This window comes from Plectrocnemia conspersa, unplaced genomic scaffold, assembly GCF_051122295.1.
Source record: "Plectrocnemia conspersa isolate PC_06_02 unplaced genomic scaffold, ASM5112229v1 ptg000001l, whole genome shotgun sequence".
Taxonomy (NCBI): Eukaryota; Metazoa; Arthropoda; class Insecta; order Trichoptera; family Polycentropodidae; genus Plectrocnemia; species Plectrocnemia conspersa.
Genome location: NW_028277165.1, coordinates 23,147,501 through 23,168,670, shown reverse-complemented (window position 1 = coordinate 23,168,670; position 21,170 = coordinate 23,147,501). Strand labels below are relative to the sequence as shown.

Genomic DNA, 21,170 nt, shown 5'->3' with positions numbered 1-21,170 from the left:
TAAAAAATATTTGAACATTTCGTTAAACGTGTCCCGCAAGGAGGAATGTATTATATGGTCAGGGACGAAAATAACACGAAGAAGAGGAATAAAGAAGAAGAGGAAAAAAACAAAACGAGAAGAAGAAGAAACACGACAATGGTTTATAATAAACGATGATATTTCAGAATAATATCATATTTGACAGAGGTCTAACGATCTTCCTTTTGGGAAAATAATAAAACGATGATTCTTAGGACGGTATCACACACTGCTGATGTTTGTTTTGTGTGATTCACTATTTATATAGCGAACACAATAATGAAACATGTCCACTGCCTACTCAATGTGTATATTTAATAAATTTGTGAGAAAATAATTATATATCGTCTTTAATATTAGCAGTTTTAAAACATACAATAATCACTAAAAAACAAAAAATACCATTGATATATTATGCTCATATGTTGTACTTCAGGCAATAAAAAGCATTTTACTTATAGAAAGCAATAATGTTATAATTATAATAAAACATTTGGAAAAAGAGCTTAATTTTTTTATCGAAAACTCATCCAGAAAATACTACTTAGAGAAATAAACATATGTATGGTGGCAGACATTTAATTAAGAAACTCAAGTTACAAAATATAAAATAACCTAATCTATTTTTAGTATAAAAATATAGCTATTTTTATACTATCATTGCTCTTATATATTACTATCGTGCCACACACTCTAATTCCAACTTATATTTTAAATGATATAAACTATACTAGAATATTTAGGTCATGCTAATTTAGTTCAACTTCATCCTAAAAATTTTATTTTTTATTAATCTGATCCTCCAATTTTTCCTCCAATGCGTCATTATATAGTATTATACAAAAAATAAATATATCTTTAAATATTAAAAAAAAAACAATTATGGTGCACAATTATGATCAGTTAATATGTCAACTTCCGTCACCTGAATTTAATTAAATTAAGAGCTTTCCAGAGAGATATTTTAATATTTTCAAAACTAAAAACTTATCTAATATCGGGCGGCACTGACTTGGAGGCGGCATTTTCGCGATGGAAGGACCGTTCGTGTAATGTGGTTTTTAAATTCAATGCGCTTAAAAATATACACAAATAGCTAAGTTATATATATAAAAACAATAAGCCGCACCTATAGATACAAACATTTTTAGAATCGGAAAAGTCGAAGTTACGCCAAATGTTCCCTATTGTTTGTTCGAGTCGTGCCAAAATAATGAAATGCCAGATAATAATTACCTTATTTCATCAAACTTATGTAAAGGGTATGAACCGAAGCTGAGGGGGGGGGGGTCAAAAGAGGCCTTAGAAAATTTTGGAATATTGAAGACATGCATAAGGTTATAGATTTTTAGGAAAGTCAAATTTTGTATAAGCCCATTAGTATTTTACCCCCCCCCCCTAGAATTTGGTCAAAAAATGTATGTCATTTAAGGAAATACTATAAATTTTAATGAAATCAAAATATTAAAAAAACGATCACTCACTGACAAACTTTTTCCCCACCTCCTTGGAAAAAAGCTGAAATGACGTCCCTGATTTTCGGGTTAACCCTCAAAGAAAATCTGAAAAGAACTGTCAAGTGAAAACATACTTTATCTGGCAGGTGCTAGTAAAATGATATGATTTCAACTTTTCTAAGCGTAGTAATATATAAACTTACATACTTATCATTATTTATTTACATGAGATGTATAAATGTTACAGTGAGTGTGTATTTTTCAGTGAAGTTATATTTTCACTAGTGAAGTTTCTATGTGTATCTAGTAATATATACATTTACATACTAATAATTATTTATTTATATTATCACCAGTAAATATATATTTCTACTAGCGAAAATATAATACAAAATTATATCCACTAGTGAAATTATTTGCTGCTTTAAAATGTCTATGAAACTCAATTTGACAGTTGTAAAACGTCCATTTTCTATTAAAACCCAAATCTAATCTACACTAATTAAGCAAACCCAACTTGACCCAATGAAAGTTTTAAACTAGTTAGAGTCCAAAATATAAACTAAGCGAACTTAACTCTCAGGAGATAACCACAGGAAGAAGAATTCGAAATTATAGATTCCGATTCAATAATGCTGCGAAGTATCGCGAATAACTGACGGATTGTCAAAGTGAAATGCATTCCTTATTTATCTCATTAATAAATAACGTGATGAGTAGGGATCCCAAATTAGTCCCTTGAGGAACCCTCAAAGGGGTAAAATACTCATTCGACAGTCGGCCGCCATAGAGTTAAATCATCCGAACAACTGAGGTCCGACAATTAATTAATAATAACCTATGACAAACCTTGTCGAAGGCCTTCTCAAAATCTGTATATATGTCGTCTACTCGAGATATTTCATCACCGTTTTGGTTAAAGATTATTTTTCTAAATTTATCTTTGCCGATAAATACTTTCGCATAATAAATCAAATACATCATTGAAATAGTACTATGATCTAGAAACAGCATCTCGATTTGAATGTGTATGTATATTTAAACATTAATTGTAAATTTTATGTTAATATGTAGTCGACGATTCATATATTATAATTCAATATAATACAATCATAAATTATGGTCAAGGAATAGACTTTTTTTAACATCACGTCGTGTGAAGGCGCCCTTAGTTTTCCATTCGCCAACAAATTCGAAAATGATAATTTTTTATCCGACGTCATTGTGGCGTACCTGCGATATTAAAATATGAAACGGACCCCAGATGACACCGAGCCGCATTTTGTAAATAAAATTTTAATAGACTCGCCCAAGAAAAAAAGGTCCACACTATATTAAACGGCGTTTTGTCCGTTCAGAATGGAGCCAATGGACCATTTTTGTGTTTGGGACCTCCTTTTTCATATGTAACGGAACATCCATTGTCAGAATGTTTGATGCGTGTGCAAATGATTCACCTGTTTTCCCATGGATATAAATTGAATACCTTATTCTACAGACTGCGCCGTAAAAATGTATAGACAATAATAATAAATATTTTTCAGTATTTCTTCAGAAAATGACATAATTTAGTAGAAAATCAAATATTTTGCATTATTTTAAAATTGAAAGAAAATTAGATGACTTATAAAGTCAACTGAATAACTGGTAACTTTTTATTTTACTATTGTTACTAAACGCGCTGCAACTGGTATCATTTATTGAATTGAAAAAAATAGACTTTTTAAGTTAAATAGTTCATTTTAATCGTATATACTATTGTATATAACAATAACATCGCAGCAGACGTTCTGTAAAAAAATATATCATTATAGTTTCAGTAAGAGTTAAACAGAAAAGTAACATTTATTATATAAATTATAGGAAATATGTTTAATCAAAAGTCATATTTCCCATTTTTTTTTAGAAAAAATATTGGATAACTAACGTACTGATTTATCTAGGGTGCTAAAATAACCTCGCAACGGCCCTGTACACGCGTATCCTTATCGAATAAAAGCATTGCAACACAAATCGTTTAGGATGCCAACAACATTCTGAGAAGACAAAAAAGTTCAACTCACTCGTAATTAATTAATATCGGTATGTCAGCCGGTCACTTTTTTGTCTTCATTCCAACACACCACGGCATCAGCTCGGAACTCGGACCTGTAAGATTCCTTCGGGTTCACCAAAGATGACTTCGCTATATCGTCACAAGATCTGATTTCCGGAATCGAACACAGACATAATTAAATGATGAAGAGAAAAAAATATTAATAATAAAATTTACCATGGCGTCTACGATTTTGACGTTAATTTACCGATGAATAATCATCGATGATTTTTTGTGCATAATTATAAATGATTAAAAAATCAACGGTAGCATTGAACTCTGCGAAAACGTGACGGAGCAATGAGCGCCGAGTGGAAAAGGTCAAAACGGAATTTGTTCGTGATGCTTCGTTATGGATAAAGAAAATTTCCATTATCGGCTCGCTGATGATATTCGAGCAATTTTTACATGTGTGTATATACTCGTATGTTATATATTATGTATGGACCCATTAATCGATCCGCAACGGTTCTCACGTGCTCAAAAGGGCCAAAGGTAACAGCCTTCATTATTAGCCATCCAGGTGTTTTCGTACGATGAATTGGCAAAAGATTTTTTTGCTTCTTTATATATACTTATAGAGGTTATAAAAAGAAAGTGGTTCATTATATGACACGTTTAATTATTTTAAAATAAAATTCATAAAAACATTGTATAGTATTATTCCTCAAAAAAAAAATTATAATTATAAATTCAGTTCAATGAAAAATCATAAATTAGTACTCAAAAATAATTTTAATTTTAAGGTAAAACTTATCTTCTTTTAATATTAAATATACTAGAATTGTCTGAACAACCTAATAAGTAATATCTAATCAACATTGTAATTTTAATTATGATAAAGTTTTTCTGCATCATTTAAAACACCCCAAGAACGGTACATATTCAGAACAATGTTTATTTGATGCGGCACTCACTTTTTAAAAGGCAAGGTCCGCCGTGTTGGTCTATTAAATTTCGTGCCAATTTTGAATGTTAGCGCCAATGAAGTTTCCATGCGAAAAAATGCAGAAACAATCAATCAAGTACAATTTTTATTTAATATTTTTTGTGGATAATATGATATTTCAATATTTAAATTAAAATCATATCCAATTGTGTTTTCTTGTGAAATTATGATACAGTATCAATTTTTCATCACCTTTCAAAACAGACCAAGAAACTTATATTTATTTGATGCGTTATTATCTACTGAAAGGTAACAGTAACAAAATACAGTTACATAAGAAAGATTTAATGGATCTGTAATTTTATTCACCTTTTCCTTACGAATCATGACATATCGGTTTTTATAGCATCATTCTTTTTTTTGGGTCAACTAGTCTATCAAAAATTAAAAACAACGATGTTTTAGTCGATTTAATAAGTAGTGCATATATACATATTTCAAGTAAGAATTAACCTTTTTGAGGACTAGATACAATTTTTTCTCTAAATTTAATGTTTTAGCTTTTGATATTGATTTTTTTGTTATAATGTCACTTTAAACGGTTTTATCATGTGTACATAAAAGTGTGTTAGAAGTGAAAGGATAAGCAAGGTTAAATGCAAAATTAACAATATGCATGACATATAATATCATATATGGGTTTAGTAAGTTAAAACTAAATCTGGTCCAAGACACCTTATTTTATTTTAGTATTCTTTCTTTGCAAAATACCCTATTCACATACATTTGGAGATACACAAAAGTGGTTACCACTCACAAAAATGTGATAAGACGATTTAAACTAACCATCAATAGTTCATTTTGATCACTACACAAACAAGAATTGTACATTAAAATATTTAAAAAATAAAATACAATTATGATGCAAACCTAAAATAGATTAACATCCTATATTTTTCCAGATTCCCATAACTATCGCTAAAAACTTCATTGAGTTCGGCAAGCTCGTTGAGAAGCTGGATGGCTCGTACAAAATGAGCGTTCTCGAGCCTTGATGTTGTGACCGCAAGAGTTAAGAATAAGGGATGCGATCGCGACTCTCTAGAGCACTTTAAAATCGCAGCTGAAAATTTCTGAGCATTACTGGGTTGGCGATACTACCACTAAGGAACTTCAAAAAGTGCTTCACTGAATAGACGCTACGCCAATAATGTAATAAATTATATCTCAACACTCTTAGTAAAAAAGCACTAGAATACAAATGCGAAATAAATATCATCTCGGAGGAATTCTTCTCAAGATATTGACATTTTATTTAGTTCTGATAATTAATATTTATAATAAAGCAACATAACATGTTGATAATAAGTTATAAAATATATTTTTTTAATAGCGCATTCTCATTAAGCAGTACCGAAAAGAAGAACATGATAACTGCAGAAAATTGGCAAGTCAGTGGTCGTATTTTTAATATTTCGATTTCATTAAGATTCATGGTACTTCATTAAATGATTTTTTCTGGCCAAATTCATAATGGGGGAAATTACCCCAACTACCCCACTCCTAAATGACGAATTTATTTAGAATTCACGCCACAATCAATAAAATCGTGCCGTCGCAGTGGTTTGGGTTTGATCAGCAAATGGACGCTTCGCAACTGATAAATTGAGTTTCGTGGACATTTTCGCTAGTAGAAATGTTTATCTAGCGCTGAAAATGTATTTGAATTTCACTATTGAAAATTACAAATTATGGTTTCACTGGGGAAGATGTATTCCGATATGATTTTACTGAAATGACATATCTTGGAAATATATTTTATATAGATTTCCTTTTCTATAGATTTTCTTTAACGAATAACCCGTGTACTTTTTACCTGAAATTAAAAAAAATTGAGTTAAAATATCCACTATACTAAGATATATATTTACTGCAAGAATGATTAAAACTAAATTGTAAGCATATTATTTATATAAACGTATTTTTACGTTTGGCTTTGTAGGTCCAGGTGTGTTTACTTTTTATTTTTTAGAATGAGATCAAGTGTTATATTTAATGAGTCAACAAAAGATATAAGTTAATCATTAGTTTTAATTTAATCTAATTTTACTGAAAAATATGACAATAATATTTAAGGTTGTCATGCATGCCCTTGAAAAAAATACTAGTAACTATTAATAATGGCATACGTTCTTTTCAATTTGAGAAGTTATTAAAATATCTATTAAATTAACTAGAAGACTTTATATGTTGATTCAGTTGTACTTCATAAAACTGAGTAGTTGTGTTATAAATATTAAAAATACATGACATTGGTAAATGTCTAAGTTCATAGAATATCTGCCTCGAGTTCTTAATATAATAATATTTATTATATTCATAATAAATATTATTATATTAAGAACTCATTAAAATATTATTATAAAACCTTACTTTAATATTTAAAATACTTATATGTTTTATAATAATATTTTAATGAGTAAAGTAACCCACACACGTTCGCTATGTACGTGTGTGGGCGATTGCTGAATACGTTGGATAAAAAAGCGTAAAAAAGGGAAACGACAAGATATGATTAATAGTCGACTTGGACAACATCTGCGATCTTTGCAAACAATAACAATAATCGGAAACAATTGATGCAGGTATCAAAAAAGAGGCGAGGTTCGCCATTGTGTTGGCTTATTACATTTCGCGCCAATTTTGAATGTCAGCGCCGATGGAGTTACCATACGGAAAAAATGCAAAATCAATCAATCACGGTCCATTTGATTTTTTGATTTTTTTGATAATAATATATTTTTTATTAATATATCAATGCTTTAATTTAAATTATTTCATATCTAAAATATTACTTTCAATAAAAGTTTATTTTTTATTTTGGCAGAAAATACACCTGTTATATTTGACTGATGCAATTCAAATGATCTGCCAAACTAAAGGTTTGATCCTGAATAATGATCTTCAAGCTGATCACAAAAGACCCGTGCACCTTTTATCTTTGATAAATAGACGTGGCGAAAAACAGTTCTACGTTTTATTTTGTTGTTAAAAAAACAATAACACACCCCCCGCGAACATTTTTATAAATCTATTGTGAATTTTTATAACACTAATTTTCTTCGTGAAATTCGTACATCTGTCTCTAGATTGTTTTTTATAGACTAGTATAGAGTAGAGGGAAGTTCAATAAAAATTCGCACAAAATAATGTCGCCCCCCATGATGATTAAGCGATGTCTTTCGGGGTGTAAAAACATTATTGTGTTTATTTAGCCGTGGGCTATGTGTTCAAATTAAAACTTTATTAAAACCACGGTTGATCCCCGGAGGGTATAGTCCGTGCTGAATTAATAATCAAATCGGATTTCGGGGGAGAGCTCTAATCGGATATCATACGCGTTATTAAAATTACGCAAAAGTAATGTTGTATATTTAAAATAATTTATTAAAATAAATATTTAATTATTATATACATAAAAACTTGCCAGCTTAGGGTTGTGCATAGGTAGCTCTAATGTATTGAATAATAAACGTTTGACAGTCAATGAACATGCCAAAGGGTGGAATTTCATGAGATTATTCGTGGATTATCACTTGATCCCGTGTTATTGGAATCGTATCCCTTGCCACTAGTCATTCTCTGCACCCTCGGTCATCAACGCTTCCCCCTTTATGAAAAACTAAGAAACTAATAAGATTAAAAACATTTGTATATAAATAACAATACCTCCAGGATTAAATTAAATAAAAAAGCAAGTGGAAATTTAATTAAATTATTTTTTATTAAAAGCAATAATATGCTCGTGTTATCAAGACCAAATGCCAACATAGTAATAACAATAAAATGAGTATATATTCAAAAATCTACTATCGAAATAAAGTCCCACCGCAGTAGCAGTTTCCGATGAGAATAAAATAATAAGTTTATAACGATCATCATTTTTCTTACATACATGTGTCAGATAATTCTTATGAAAATATCATCCATAGATGACCTCAATCACATGTAGATTTAACGAGTTTTATCTCACTGGACGAAGTCGAATGTCGTAATCATCTCATGTTGCCAGCAACAATTAGCAAATTACCCATACACATGATTAATGCTATCTTTATCAAGTTTTTATTTTTAAGCCTCATTATGGAACACTATGGATGGATTCATTGTTTTCCTTGTATATCACCATAACTAGATATTATATGTCTAGATAGGCTTTATATTGTAAATTTATTATATTTTGACAATGCAGCATGTCTTCAGAGAAGCCAGTACAATTCACCAACAAAGTTATTTACATTTAGTTTTTACGTGTTCATTTCATCGCACTTCGCATCCAAGATACAATACGACTTCTTATTGCTCGTTTTCGGTAAAAGATTGATTCTTTTATTAGTTAAATTGAGTTATCATTAAATTTGATACGCCACATTTGTTTACCTATTCGTAGTTTATTAAGTGACAGTTTAGTAGTAGCTTATTATAAGTATAGCATTCTGGGTTAAGAGAAAAGCTGTTTCATCCGTATCACCGTCCCAATGCACCAATTTAAAATTCATTTGCAGAATAGCTTTCAATGACAGCTGATACATTTATTAGCTCTTTCACCGCGGCTGGTATTTTGCACGCCAAATAACACTTTTCTAAGGCAACAAATTAAATGGTCAGAATTAAAATCAACTTTGGGTCAGAATAAAAATATAGGACAAATCTTGGTCAGATATTTTATTAACAGCCTAGTTATAATTATATTTTTCAAGTTCAGAATAAATATCAAATAGTTAGAATAATAATAGCATACTGTCAGAACAAAAATATAGGATGATCAGAGTTAAAATATAAGACGATCATGTGAATTTAAAAAATATTTTAACATTTATAAATATAAATGGGCAATAAATTATTTATGTTTAGAAATATCTTATAATATGTATATATCGCTCGCACAAAAGCTGTTACAGATTAGGTGCGAGCGAGCGGTAGCGAGATACGTTGGTCAGAACATTGAACACCCCATGAATAACTCTCAACGAATCTATTTAATTGTATGTAAAGCGCGAAGGTATTGAGACCGACTAACGAAGCGGGAAAACCGACAGAGCGGCGGCGAAGAGCACGTTTGGCTTGTTCTGTTGACATCTGATAATGTTGTGAACCCAACGAAATAAATCGCCCCTAAAACACCTTAAAAATGACCATGTATCATTATGCTGACTATCTGTCAACATAAAACTGACCCTGAGGCTCAAATACAGAACATATAATATAAATACTGGCTATTCTTTAAAAATACTGATCAATGAACATACTAACTGAAAAAATTGTGATCCGATAAACTTACTTCATGAAAGACAAACGTTTGAGTTGAAATAAGCTACTTGTTTTAAGGAAGAAGAAATTTTTCAAATAGCTGGGAAATAAGCAGGTATGATATATTTTCTATCGTTTTTACTGGTTTTGATATCATAGATAATAGGAGTATTATATGAATATGAAGTTATGTTCTCTCCAAAATATTCTCCAAAAAGATTGCAAAAAGTATTTTTTTTACTTGGTTTATTAAAGCTAATTAAGTGCAATTTAATAAATATGAAATATTCAATGAGCACAGAGATATATAAATTAAATTTATTAAAATTAAATAATCCTAATTATACATGATAAAATTATTTAAGTATCATTTATATTTTTTATAACGCGAAATAAACATTTAATATGATAGCACTCTTTTAGCTTCTACTTTAGCGCTTGTCAAAAGAGCTACCAGAAAACGTCACATCATGGCAATCGCGTAATGATGGTGGAAGGAGGCGGCGGGCCATGCCGCGCCGTAAACAGTTACGAGCAGCTCTCGCCACATTCGTCGGTGTCATTCTTCGTAAGTACACACTTATTCTACGCAATATTGTCTAAGCACTGAACTAATTTTTGCCATCATGGCAGCAGCCGTTTCTCATACAAACACATAAAAATATGCCATTGTTCAATGATCTTTAAAATTTATTTAAAACATGAAATGCATTAAATGTATTATATTATAATGCAATTAATTATTAAATGAAAAAAACAGGTGAAATAAACTGTTAAAAAATATTTATTTGTGTATTTTTAAATTAAATTAATGAATTTTCGTTGTTGTATTAATCAGAATTATTTACGGTTTTCAGTACTGGCGTTCTATAAGAGCTTTGTCCGATCGGACAATTTATCAAGCGTAAAAAAATCGCATCAAAAAACACACGTTGATGACTTTGTAGATAACGTGTATAATGATAACGCAATCGAACAGCCTTTGGACAATCCGCGGCACTTTGCGCCAGTCAAAGATAAACCGAAGCAGCCACTGCCTAGACGTATGAACTTCAACATCGAGGAGAATGAAGTAGACGAGAACTTGGTCAACGATTTTAAGAAGAAAATCGAAGAGAGCCAAATACCAAACGACGCTAGAGAACAAATAAAACCGTACGAGATTGAAGCTGAACTTAAAGCTAATAGGAACAACGATATCATGGATTTAGAGCAGGCTAAACAGAAGATCAGAGAACTGGAGGAAAAAATCTCAGCTATGGAAATACGATTACCAAAACAGCATCCGGATGTACTCTATTTGAATTATAAAGCTAGAAAGAGGATATTGGTAATGTATACCATATTTTTGTTTTAAAAATTAACGATCAACTTATAGAACAATTCGATTCTCCTGCAGGTAACTGGCGGAGCCGGTTTCGTCGGTTCGCATTTAGTCGACGTTCTCATGATGCAAGGCCATGAAGTAATAGTCGTTGATAATTTTTTCACCGGCAGGAAGAGAAACGTAGAGCATTGGTTGGGTCACGAAAACTTTGAATTGATTCACCATGATATTGTTAATCCTCTATTCATTGAAGTAAGTATTAAATATCAAGATATTGAACAAATTAATTAATTTTTAATATAATAATAAAAAATAGGTTGATGAAATATATCATTTGGCGAGTCCAGCTTCACCACCTCACTATATGTTCAATCCGGTGAAAACCATAAAAACTAATACAGTCGGAACTATAAACATGCTCGGTAAAGAATTAAAGCTATTAATGCTTCAAGGATTTATACTCATAGAGTTTATTTATAGGTCTTGCTAAAAGAGTCGGTGCTAAAATTTTAATTGCTTCCACATCTGAAGTATACGGTGATCCAGATGTTCATCCGCAACCAGAAACGTATTGGGGTCATGTAAATCCAATTGGTAATTGAACAATATTTATGCTTATGTTATGATGGATATATGTTTGTCTAATTTATGTTTTTAATCAATGAAATAGGTCCAAGAGCTTGTTACGATGAAGGAAAAAGAGTATCGGAAACCCTCGGTTATGCGTATGCTAAACAGGAAAGAGTAAAAATATGCGTAGCTAGAATTTTCAATACTTATGGACCTAGAATGCACGCCAACGACGGAAGAGTCGTATCAAATTTTATAATGCAAGCATTACAAAATCAATCGATAACGGTTTGTTATTTAATACTTTCTGTTATAATAATCGTAATAGGTGTAATTTAATTTTGTATGCAACGCTTGCTTGGATTTTATTGTTGCATTTAAATTAAAATTTTGTTAAATACCAATCGATTTCATTATAAAATTTTGCTGAATTTTTTATAGTTTCATAATCCACATATTACTGCTTCACAATTATTTATATTTTATTATAGTATATTTATAGTAACATAATCTACTAAAAAAATCAGCATATCGAAGGCTTTGGGTGTAAATTTTCCAACTACAAAATGGTCAACTATTATCCTTTGAGCGGTATCACCGTACATGTACGGTGGTCGATCTTTTAATGTTTAGAGGTACTTCAGATAGTTATATATTTACATATATAACTGAAGAAATAATAAAGAAAAAACATAATTATTAAATATTATAAAATTAAATATAAAATAATATCAATAAATTGAAGAGTGAAATATGTAAATGCACATAACAAAAAATATTTTATATTAATTTTATAAAAAGTATTGAGAGCCTCTGCATGTAAATAAAAAATATGTAAAATAAATTAATGAAATTCAAAAATATAAATACTAATACAAAAAAGTAATAAAATACATTTAAGCAATAAAACGTTAAAAATCGCTAATTTTTTTTATATTTTACTATAAATGCAGTATAACATACTAACGGAAATATGTATAAATGAACTCACCACTCAAAGGGTTAACAATAGTTGTTACTTCAAAACTTTTATGATACATTATATTTTGGAGATGTATCAAAATTTATTTATGCTTAAAAGCCATCCGTCATCATTTTTAATGATTTCTGATAATATAGTAATGATAATAGATTTCCAGTGATATAGTATCTTTAAAACTAGAGCTAAACACTTATTAGTAAGTGCTTATGAAACTTAATCTTACACCGAATGTTTTTCGTCACCAAACTGGTGTTGAAATGTTTTCTCGTATTTTAGATCCATAAATAAAATAGAAAATATTAATAAGTTAATGTAATAAACTTTTGCAGGAAACAATTTGTCAATTAATATATTTGACTATTATCCTAAATATATATTTTACACCAAATCTGTATAATCGCTTATTACGTGAAATGGTAAATCACTTATTACTCTGTTGCTTCATTCATGAATTACGCAAATTGTATGCCGAATGTGTGAATTCGACAGGAATTGTTTTGCTTATTTCAGGCAGGGACATCATTTACGGGGGGGGGGGGGGCAGGTAAGGGCCTTTACCCCACCTAGAATTTGGCCAGAAAAATGCATGTCATTTAATGAAATACTATGAATTTTAATGAAATCGAAATATTAAAAAAAACGATCACTGACTGGCCAACTTTTGCCTCCCTCCTCTCCCCTGAAATAATCTGAAATAACATCCTTGATTCTAAACCACAATTTCTCGGGTTATCCCATAAAGAAAACAGTCGAATCTATCCCGAATTTTTTTTTTAAATATATCATTTCAGTGAAATCTTATCGGAATAAATTTTCACCAGTAAATATATTATATATATATATATATATACATATATGTTATTGAGGCGTTATCGGATTGCTCGCGTTTACCGTGATATTTCGGCTGGATCACACCAGCCATCTTCCGATGAATTTAATGTGTCGATTTTGGGTTTGTACTCCTCATGACTGAACATGTTGCATCGGTGGCGGTCTTGCTCGCGGTTATTATTTTCCGAGCGTACCGCTTTGAGGCAGTCCGGTTTTGCTGTTCAAACCCAAACCCAAACCTACAGGAATTAAATAATTATAGTTATTTCATTAAATCTAAATCCAAAATAAAAACTCAACTCTCAGCTGAAGAAGTAGACAGACCTCGCATATTGCTCCATAGTGGCACGATTTTACTACTGCTTTTGACATGGATTTTTGACTTCTGAGAAGGAATAATTGTTTTTCGCGCTCTCCTATTGGTTAAAATTCAGTTTAGATATGCTTCATTTGATTCTCACGTATGCTACATTGTAGTCTTAATATGAATAATCTTAATAACAGAGAGTTTCCACTGTGACGGCACAATTTAATTGCTTTTGATGTGAATTTTAAACAGGGATCCTAGAATTTGATTACAAAAATACATGTCATTTAATGAGATATTATAAATTTTATAAAAACGACTACTGACTGGTAAATTTTGCCCCTCCCCTCCGCTCTGGAAAAAGCTGATATGACGTCCCCGATTTCGTGCATTAAACAAAGTAAATAATAGCGCCTCGTTGGTATTTTTCGTAACTAGACCAAATGTCATTTGATTATATAAAAATAAATCAATCATTAACTACAGTGATGTTCATCTTCATTTAGAATGCCAAAAAAGTTCCAAAAAACACTACCGGTGCGCCACTATCTCATTGGTTTAATGCATGTGCTCGGCAGATAATTTGCCTAATTCATGAATGAAGCAATTAATTAATGATTGAGTATTTTTGCCCATATTACACGATTAGCGATTTCACCGATTCATTGTAACATATACAAAGAACACATCACAACATTTTGATTTTTAAAATCAGTAATTTAATAGTTTCTTACAAAAGTGTTTCCTTTTATACATAAGGTGTTGAGCTGAAAAGTTTTTTCTTCTTTTTAGGTTGCAATATTTATGACCGAGAATATGCCATAATTAAGCTTATTTGTATGACTTTTAACCTTACAAAATATAACAAAAAAACAAAGTTTCCTTAAAGATTGTTTTGGCAAACGTTTCGGATTTTTTGTGTTGTATTATATTTACAAAAGTTGCCTATTTTATATACAGCAATAAGGAAAGGCTTTGCTGTACATGTATAGCACAACACACTAAGTGAGAAAATCAATCACGAGTTATTCGATGCAATGCATGATTCATACAAAATGATAATAAATCCTCTAACAAAATGATAATAAATCATCTATCATGTTCTCTTTCTACAATTGAAATAATAATATTAAATTATTGTTTTTATAGATCTACGGCAACGGTAAGCAAACGAGATCCTTTCAATATGTAACAGATCTTGTCGACGGTGTAGTGGCTTTGATGGCGTCTAACTATACGCAACCCGTGAATCTGGGTAATCCTGTTGAACATACAATCGAAGGTAGTTCATATATATGTAAAATAATATATTTATATGTATTGTAATAATATTTAGTTTTTTCTTAAAATTTTAGAATTTGCAATTATAATCAAAAGTTTAGTAGAGGGTTGTAAGAGTACTGTTTCTAAACAAGATCCTGTCGAAGATGACCCTCAAAGAAGACGCCCCGATATCACTAGAGCTAGAACTCATCTAAATTGGGAGCCGAAGGTTTGTTCATTTTTTTAATTTTAAAATTTGGATTTAAAATAATCAACAAATCAAACAATTTTAGATACCACTGAAAGACGGCCTTAAGAAGACAATAGACTATTTTAGGAACGAATTGAGCAGAAAGAGTCACTCAGAAAGAAATTTCTATGCACCTGAATATCTTCGATCTGAAAAGATTAAATAATAATGCAAGTCACATACTATTTACTGGTAACCGGTTGAATTGTTGTTTAGTTTTATAATAAAATACTTAAAAAAGAATTGTGTTATCGGTGCTCGGTGCATTTAATTGGTTTTTATACATTATTTTCAATACTTGTTTTCTCTAATCAACATTGTTATCTATAACAGCACTAAGAACTGCAATTTTTTAATCATGTTCAATAGCATTCTTAACTCACTTATGCATTGTTCAAGTGCCTCGAAGTAGGTTTAGCAAAATTTATGTTACGGTCTTACCTAACGATTCAATAAATTTATATTTCATTCTAGTCGTATGGTTATAGACGATAGGCGGAGTAGTGTGACAACTGTTAAAAACACATAAAAAAGCACTCGTATTGTTCTTTTGTGTTGAAAAATGACAAAAAGACAGGGTAGAATGATCATAGGGAAGAGATTTTAATGTATTCTTAATTAAATGTATTTTTGCGTTATGTATAAAATTGATCTTAGTTGTTACAGTTATTGTGACAACTGTAATTATTCGTTCAAATTTGAACAAAACAACTCGTACCTCAATTGTGATTGATTAATAACAAATAATAAAACTCTAAATATATTATTTTTTTTATATATATATAAAAGCTATTGAAATAATTAAAAGTGTTGTGTTTAAATTAATTTCTGTTGAATTTATTTTTTTTATTTTACATAGGTGTCGGATGTTCTGTGGTGAGCTTTAAAATTTAATTAATCAATGTCCCTTGCCATTATTGTTATTGGTATTGGTAAATTTCATAAATATAATAAAATTTTATGTTCCTATTGAGCACTTTTTATTTGTATACATATTTTTATCCATTTTTGTATGCTCGGCTCCTTTGCGAGTAATTTTCTGTTTTAGATTATATTGACTTTCAAAATACAATCATAATCATGTTGTTTAGACATGAAGATCCAATAGATTTAACTAATTCTAGCGAAACACCAATCAACCAGATTTTGAAGTGTAAAAATACATTAATACTGTCATTTGATATGTTATTGTTCCCTAATTTACTATAATCGACTACTAAAGCTTCCCAGTATAGTAAAAACTGTAAAGTCATGCTTGTCTTTAAATATGGCATACTTTTGTGATTTGTTACATAAATTTTACTTACAAAATGAATATTTTTTTTAATAAATCAATAGATTGTGATGCATATGGTAATATATATTATTTGCGGACTGTTTACTTAAATGTAACAGAAAATAATTAAAAAAAACATATGTGTACATATTTAACGCAAACTCACCTACGGTTAGGGCAAGTTGATTTGAATATCCAAATATGAGACATTTTCGGTAGTATATAATTTAACAATCTACGTTCTCCTTGTTTGATAAATCCTTTGTTATATGTATTTTATAAACATAATAATATCGAAAAAACAATGGAAAAAATTGTTTTGAAAATTAAAAAAATTATCACTGATTCTTATATTCTTAAATATTAATGTATTTGATTGTTTTGCCAACTTCATCAGACGTCTGGCCTCACTACCTGTCACTAAGTTTTTCAGTCAGGATTTTTTCTTGCATTCATTAAAATATGATACATGCAACACTTTTAGACCTAACGATATACAAATGTATAATAATTTAAATATTATATATGGTGTGTTGAGAATATTAAGAGCGAACCAATCTAAAGTATGTTTCTAGATAATTTGAGAATATTAAGGGCAAACTAATTTTATACCTCAACGAACTAGGTAATTTAAGAAGAGTTAAGATTTCTGTGATTTTCACGACGAGTCGTGAAAATCACAGAAATTTTCTTTGCTAAAACCCCCTGCCAGTAGAAGAAAGGCGATAATAACTATCCAAAAACAGTAACAGTTAAGCTGCCTTCGAGAACAGACGAAAAAGCCGGTCCCTATTTTCAGTTGATCGCCTCCCCCTCTTCTTACATGCGTGTAATTTTACATAAGAATCGAGATATACATCAATCTTGCTATATAATGTTGAATGCATTTCATAGAACTAGAATGGTCCTTATTACACGGGGTGCAGAACTATAACGAAGAACATTACACTTCGCTAAAGATTGTCCTCCTCAAAAGTTTTGTTCTTCTTTCGTCCTTGAACTAAAATTTACGAAATGACCTTTTTACTCTTCTAGTCCCGTAACAATTTGCGATTATTTGTCCTCCTTGAACAAAAATTCCCAATATGGCCTTTTTATTTTTGGTGTCTTCCTTTAATATTTTCTAAATATAGGCAAATTACTCAACCTTAACCTTCGGATATGGATACTATTAATTTCACACCACTGTTCCGCACATTTCATAAGTAACACGGCCAAAAGTTAACCACTTTTTTATTGTTATTTTTTCTTTTTATCCCCTTCTTATTTGTATAAGAGTGGGGGAAATAGTTTAAATTCGATTATTTTAAATATTGATAATAAATTAGAACCGTTAAATTGCTATTATTATTTTCTCTATGCATAATGTAATATATCGACAGTTGGAATGAGATATGATTCCTTTATGGTGTTTCATTTTAAATTTATTGCAATGGTCAGTATTTACTTTTTTATTTAATGGTCGAAAATAATGCTATTTAGGTTGAGCAACATTTCGTTGAAACGTTTATAACCACCTGTTGCCAAAATTAAATTATTATTTTTGTGCAATCTTAAAATAAAGTATCAAACGTAACATTTGTATTATTTTATCAGATTACTTTGATTAAGGTAATTTATTGACTAGAATGTAAAAACGTTAGTATGCAATGCGCATGCGCAATAGCAACATTTTCATCGGTACGTCAAAAGCGCGCATTCGTTCATTTTGCAATAGTGAGACAGTGGAGCGATCCGCGTGTGCGCCCGTGCGGTCGTGCTTTGTGTGCGAGCGCCCTTTTCGTTTGAGCTTCAAATAACATCGCGCTATATAAGAACATTTTGAGACATACGCAGTCGTTTCTAAGGTAATCTTTGTTTTTTTTTATATTTCACGTATGCTTTTTTATCCCACAACCTTATAATATATATTTGGAAAACACAAATTCATAACCTATAAGATTTCTTATGCATAATGTATTATTTCGCTCTTCGATTGATTCGAGCTTTTATCGTTAATAAAATTAAACTTCAATTCGACACCACCGTTTAGAAAAAAATATTTGGTCATAAGCTGACTTTTGCAATGCATGACTTAAATTTCATTGACCGGCTGAAATATAGGAATTTAAATATTTTTATTTTTCAAAATGGCGCTACTAAATCTCACCGGTTGCCAATCTGTTTTTTCAGTAAATGTCAATCTTTTTTATTTATTTAGTTAAACGATACATCTGTTTATCTGGTCCATCGCTCTCTTACCGTCGATTGAAGTTCACCTTCGCTTTTTAATAAAACAATCATAGAGACATTGACATTGGCAACCGGTCGCTATTTCATCATCGATCGTTTTGCATTCGAACATGCACCGTTTGTTTGTTGTTCTCGCTAACGCTCGCCGGCTTCGAACCCAACCTACTGCCATGTATGTCGTCATCAAGGAAGACCCGCAGATTCGCATAGCATTATCACCACTCGAACGCTGATAAAACAATCAGCGACATACACAATGAACGATTTGCAAACAATTGTACAACATATGATTAACCATATTAAACCCGTTCGTAAAACAAACGCGAATGACTCGGGAGTTTTTCCTAACAAAGTAAAAGAAACCGCGCTTTTATCAGATCGTTATCACAGAGTAAATAAAAGGATCTCGCTCCAATGAAACGAAACGATTATTACTGTTAGTTATTGCTAGGAATACTGTTTGCGTAATAATGGCGATGACAATGGAAATTTGCGCGTATTGAGAGAAAAATGATAATGATGATTCGACGACATTTTACACTGATACTATATTTATTATTGTAGCAATATTTGAAACGGTAAGAGCTAAATATTCAGTAGAATAGTCCGTTAATTTGAGGGGGAAGGGTGATATTTTATCAATAAATTGACATATCCGTTAAAGGAAATACTGAAAAATGGGACACTGTTTTTTAATTAAAAAGCATATTTGGCCGTGCATTGCAAATTTTCCTTTTAGCTGCGTTCTAAAACAGTCCGTTTTTTGCCAGCGTAACAAAATTATTAAGTCCATTTAAAAACCGCTCCTGTTGCAATTCCGCCCATAATGATCTTTAGCATGGCTAAGGATTGCAATACCGAAATTTTCAATATCGGTATTACCGGTATGGACATTATTATTGATTGATTAGAAAAATCAAAGCATTCAAATTCCCCGGCAACTGTTCTTTCGATATATTAATTATTTTAATTAAACTTTTTCATTAATTATAAAAAAAATATTTTTGGAATTACGGGCGCCAAGTTTTTCTTCTTAGTGAAGCATATTCCGTGGACTATTTGAGTAAACATGTCTTAATGGAGATGAAAATATACAAATAGTTAGAAGAATTTCGTGTATACAATACCTGCTTTTATTTTCACTTCGCCAGCTATTCCTATCATAGTAAAGGGCCCGTGGCGCCGCTGTTATTTCTTTGTTACATAAGAGAATTACTAAGAAATTCTTGGTATCGTAAGACCTGCTAGAGATGATCACGTTGCGCATATCGTACAAAAATATCGACCATGTTGAATTAAATTTTTAAAATTTGCGTCGAAATATTGAACGGTGGATTTTTTTGCATAGGTAAGGTGGGCCGATATTTCGACCCTTTAAGACTAAAAGCGATAATATTATTCTACTTTGCTATCCTACCCCGATAAAACTACCTAAGATAATTTATCATTTTATTCTCCGCTTCTCAATATGGGCATCGTCATTTTCGTAGTTCTAAGCCAAGGATATATCGTTTTCAACAAAAAAGGTGTACCGGTTTTAAAAAAGAATAAAAAATATTTTCGGTACTACCGGTATTTCATTTTGTAATACCAGTAGGAAGATACATTTTTGCTCCAATACTGTTATTACCAATATTGTAATCTATTCATCGGTCGTCCGATTGCCACCTATGGTCAATCCTCCCGTTATGATAACTCACTAAAATTTCGAAGCGAACCATCTTCGTATACTTCCTATTAAGTATTGTCTGGTCAACCAATTACAATTGCTTGTAATTAGCTTGGTCGTATATTATCACTGCTTTAAAAGGAAGACAATTTAAATGAGCAATATATAAAATAATTGACCCATAAAACGAATCGTTTGTGCATTACTGTTGACAGATTAGGTGCGAGCGAGCATTGGTCAGAACAACGAACACCTTATGAATAACTCTCTGTAACGAATTCTTTTCAGAAAAAAAACCCCTTAGATAAATGCACAAACAATTCGTTTTATATGCACATATCTCTTAAAATAATTTCCGGTTAAATCGCACCCCTGTAAAAGAACGCTAAACATGTTTTATCAAAGTATCTAATTTTATATATGGGAAAAACAATGGCATTTAAAAAATGCTTATTGTTCAAAATGCATAATGATAAAAACAAATTTACACTACGAATCAACTATTACAGCTCTGTCTAATTATGGGAATTGTGCTGTTTGTGTGGTGTGTCATTATTTTGCCATGGTTATTCTCAAGCTTCCACTTCACTCTCCGAAAGTAGGCGACAGTTGGCCAAGGACGGGAAATATAATGTGAAAATTCGGGCTTACTTCGGTCGAGCTCGGTTGTCCCCGCGCTAAAATCTCTCGC

General features: G+C 30.9%; 2 protein-coding genes across 3 annotated transcripts in view; both read left to right on the top strand.

Annotated features, from left to right (window-relative positions):
* Positions 1-10,253: 10,253 nt before the first annotated feature.
* Uxs (UDP-xylose synthase) lies at positions 10,254-16,065 on the top strand. Its single transcript, XM_088199809.1, has 9 exons — positions 10,254-10,340; positions 10,630-11,102; positions 11,172-11,351; positions 11,416-11,521; positions 11,580-11,693; positions 11,770-11,957; positions 14,939-15,071; positions 15,145-15,281; positions 15,346-16,065. Exons 1-9 carry the CDS (start codon positions 10,283-10,285, stop codon positions 15,466-15,468), a joined length of 1,512 nt encoding a protein of 503 aa, XP_088055935.1. The 5' UTR covers positions 10,254-10,282; the 3' UTR covers positions 15,469-16,065.
* Positions 16,066-18,293: 2,228 nt separating this feature from the next.
* LOC148239274 (putative multidrug resistance-associated protein lethal(2)03659) overlaps positions 18,294-21,170 on the top strand; it is a 79,558-nt gene continuing 76,681 nt past the window's right edge. For both annotated transcript variants that reach the window (XM_088199798.1, XM_088199788.1), the window contains exon 1: positions 18,294-18,425. The gene's annotated coding sequence lies outside the window, so the exon portion shown is untranslated. The remainder of the gene's footprint in view (positions 18,426-21,170) is intronic.

Bases quoted from the DNA above. Each gene is read 5' to 3' on its own strand.
- Uxs (XM_088199809.1), top strand. From the start codon at position 10,283: ATGCCGCGCCGTAAACAGTTACGAGCAGCTCTCGCCACATTCGTCGGT. The intron at 10,341-10,629 runs GTAAGTACACAC...TACGGTTTTCAG, and splicing joins ATTCGTCGGTGTCATTCTTC to TACTGGCGTTCTATAAGAGC. The intron at 11,522-11,579 runs GTAAAGAATTAA...GTTTATTTATAG, and splicing joins CGGAACTATAAACATGCTCG to GTCTTGCTAAAAGAGTCGGT.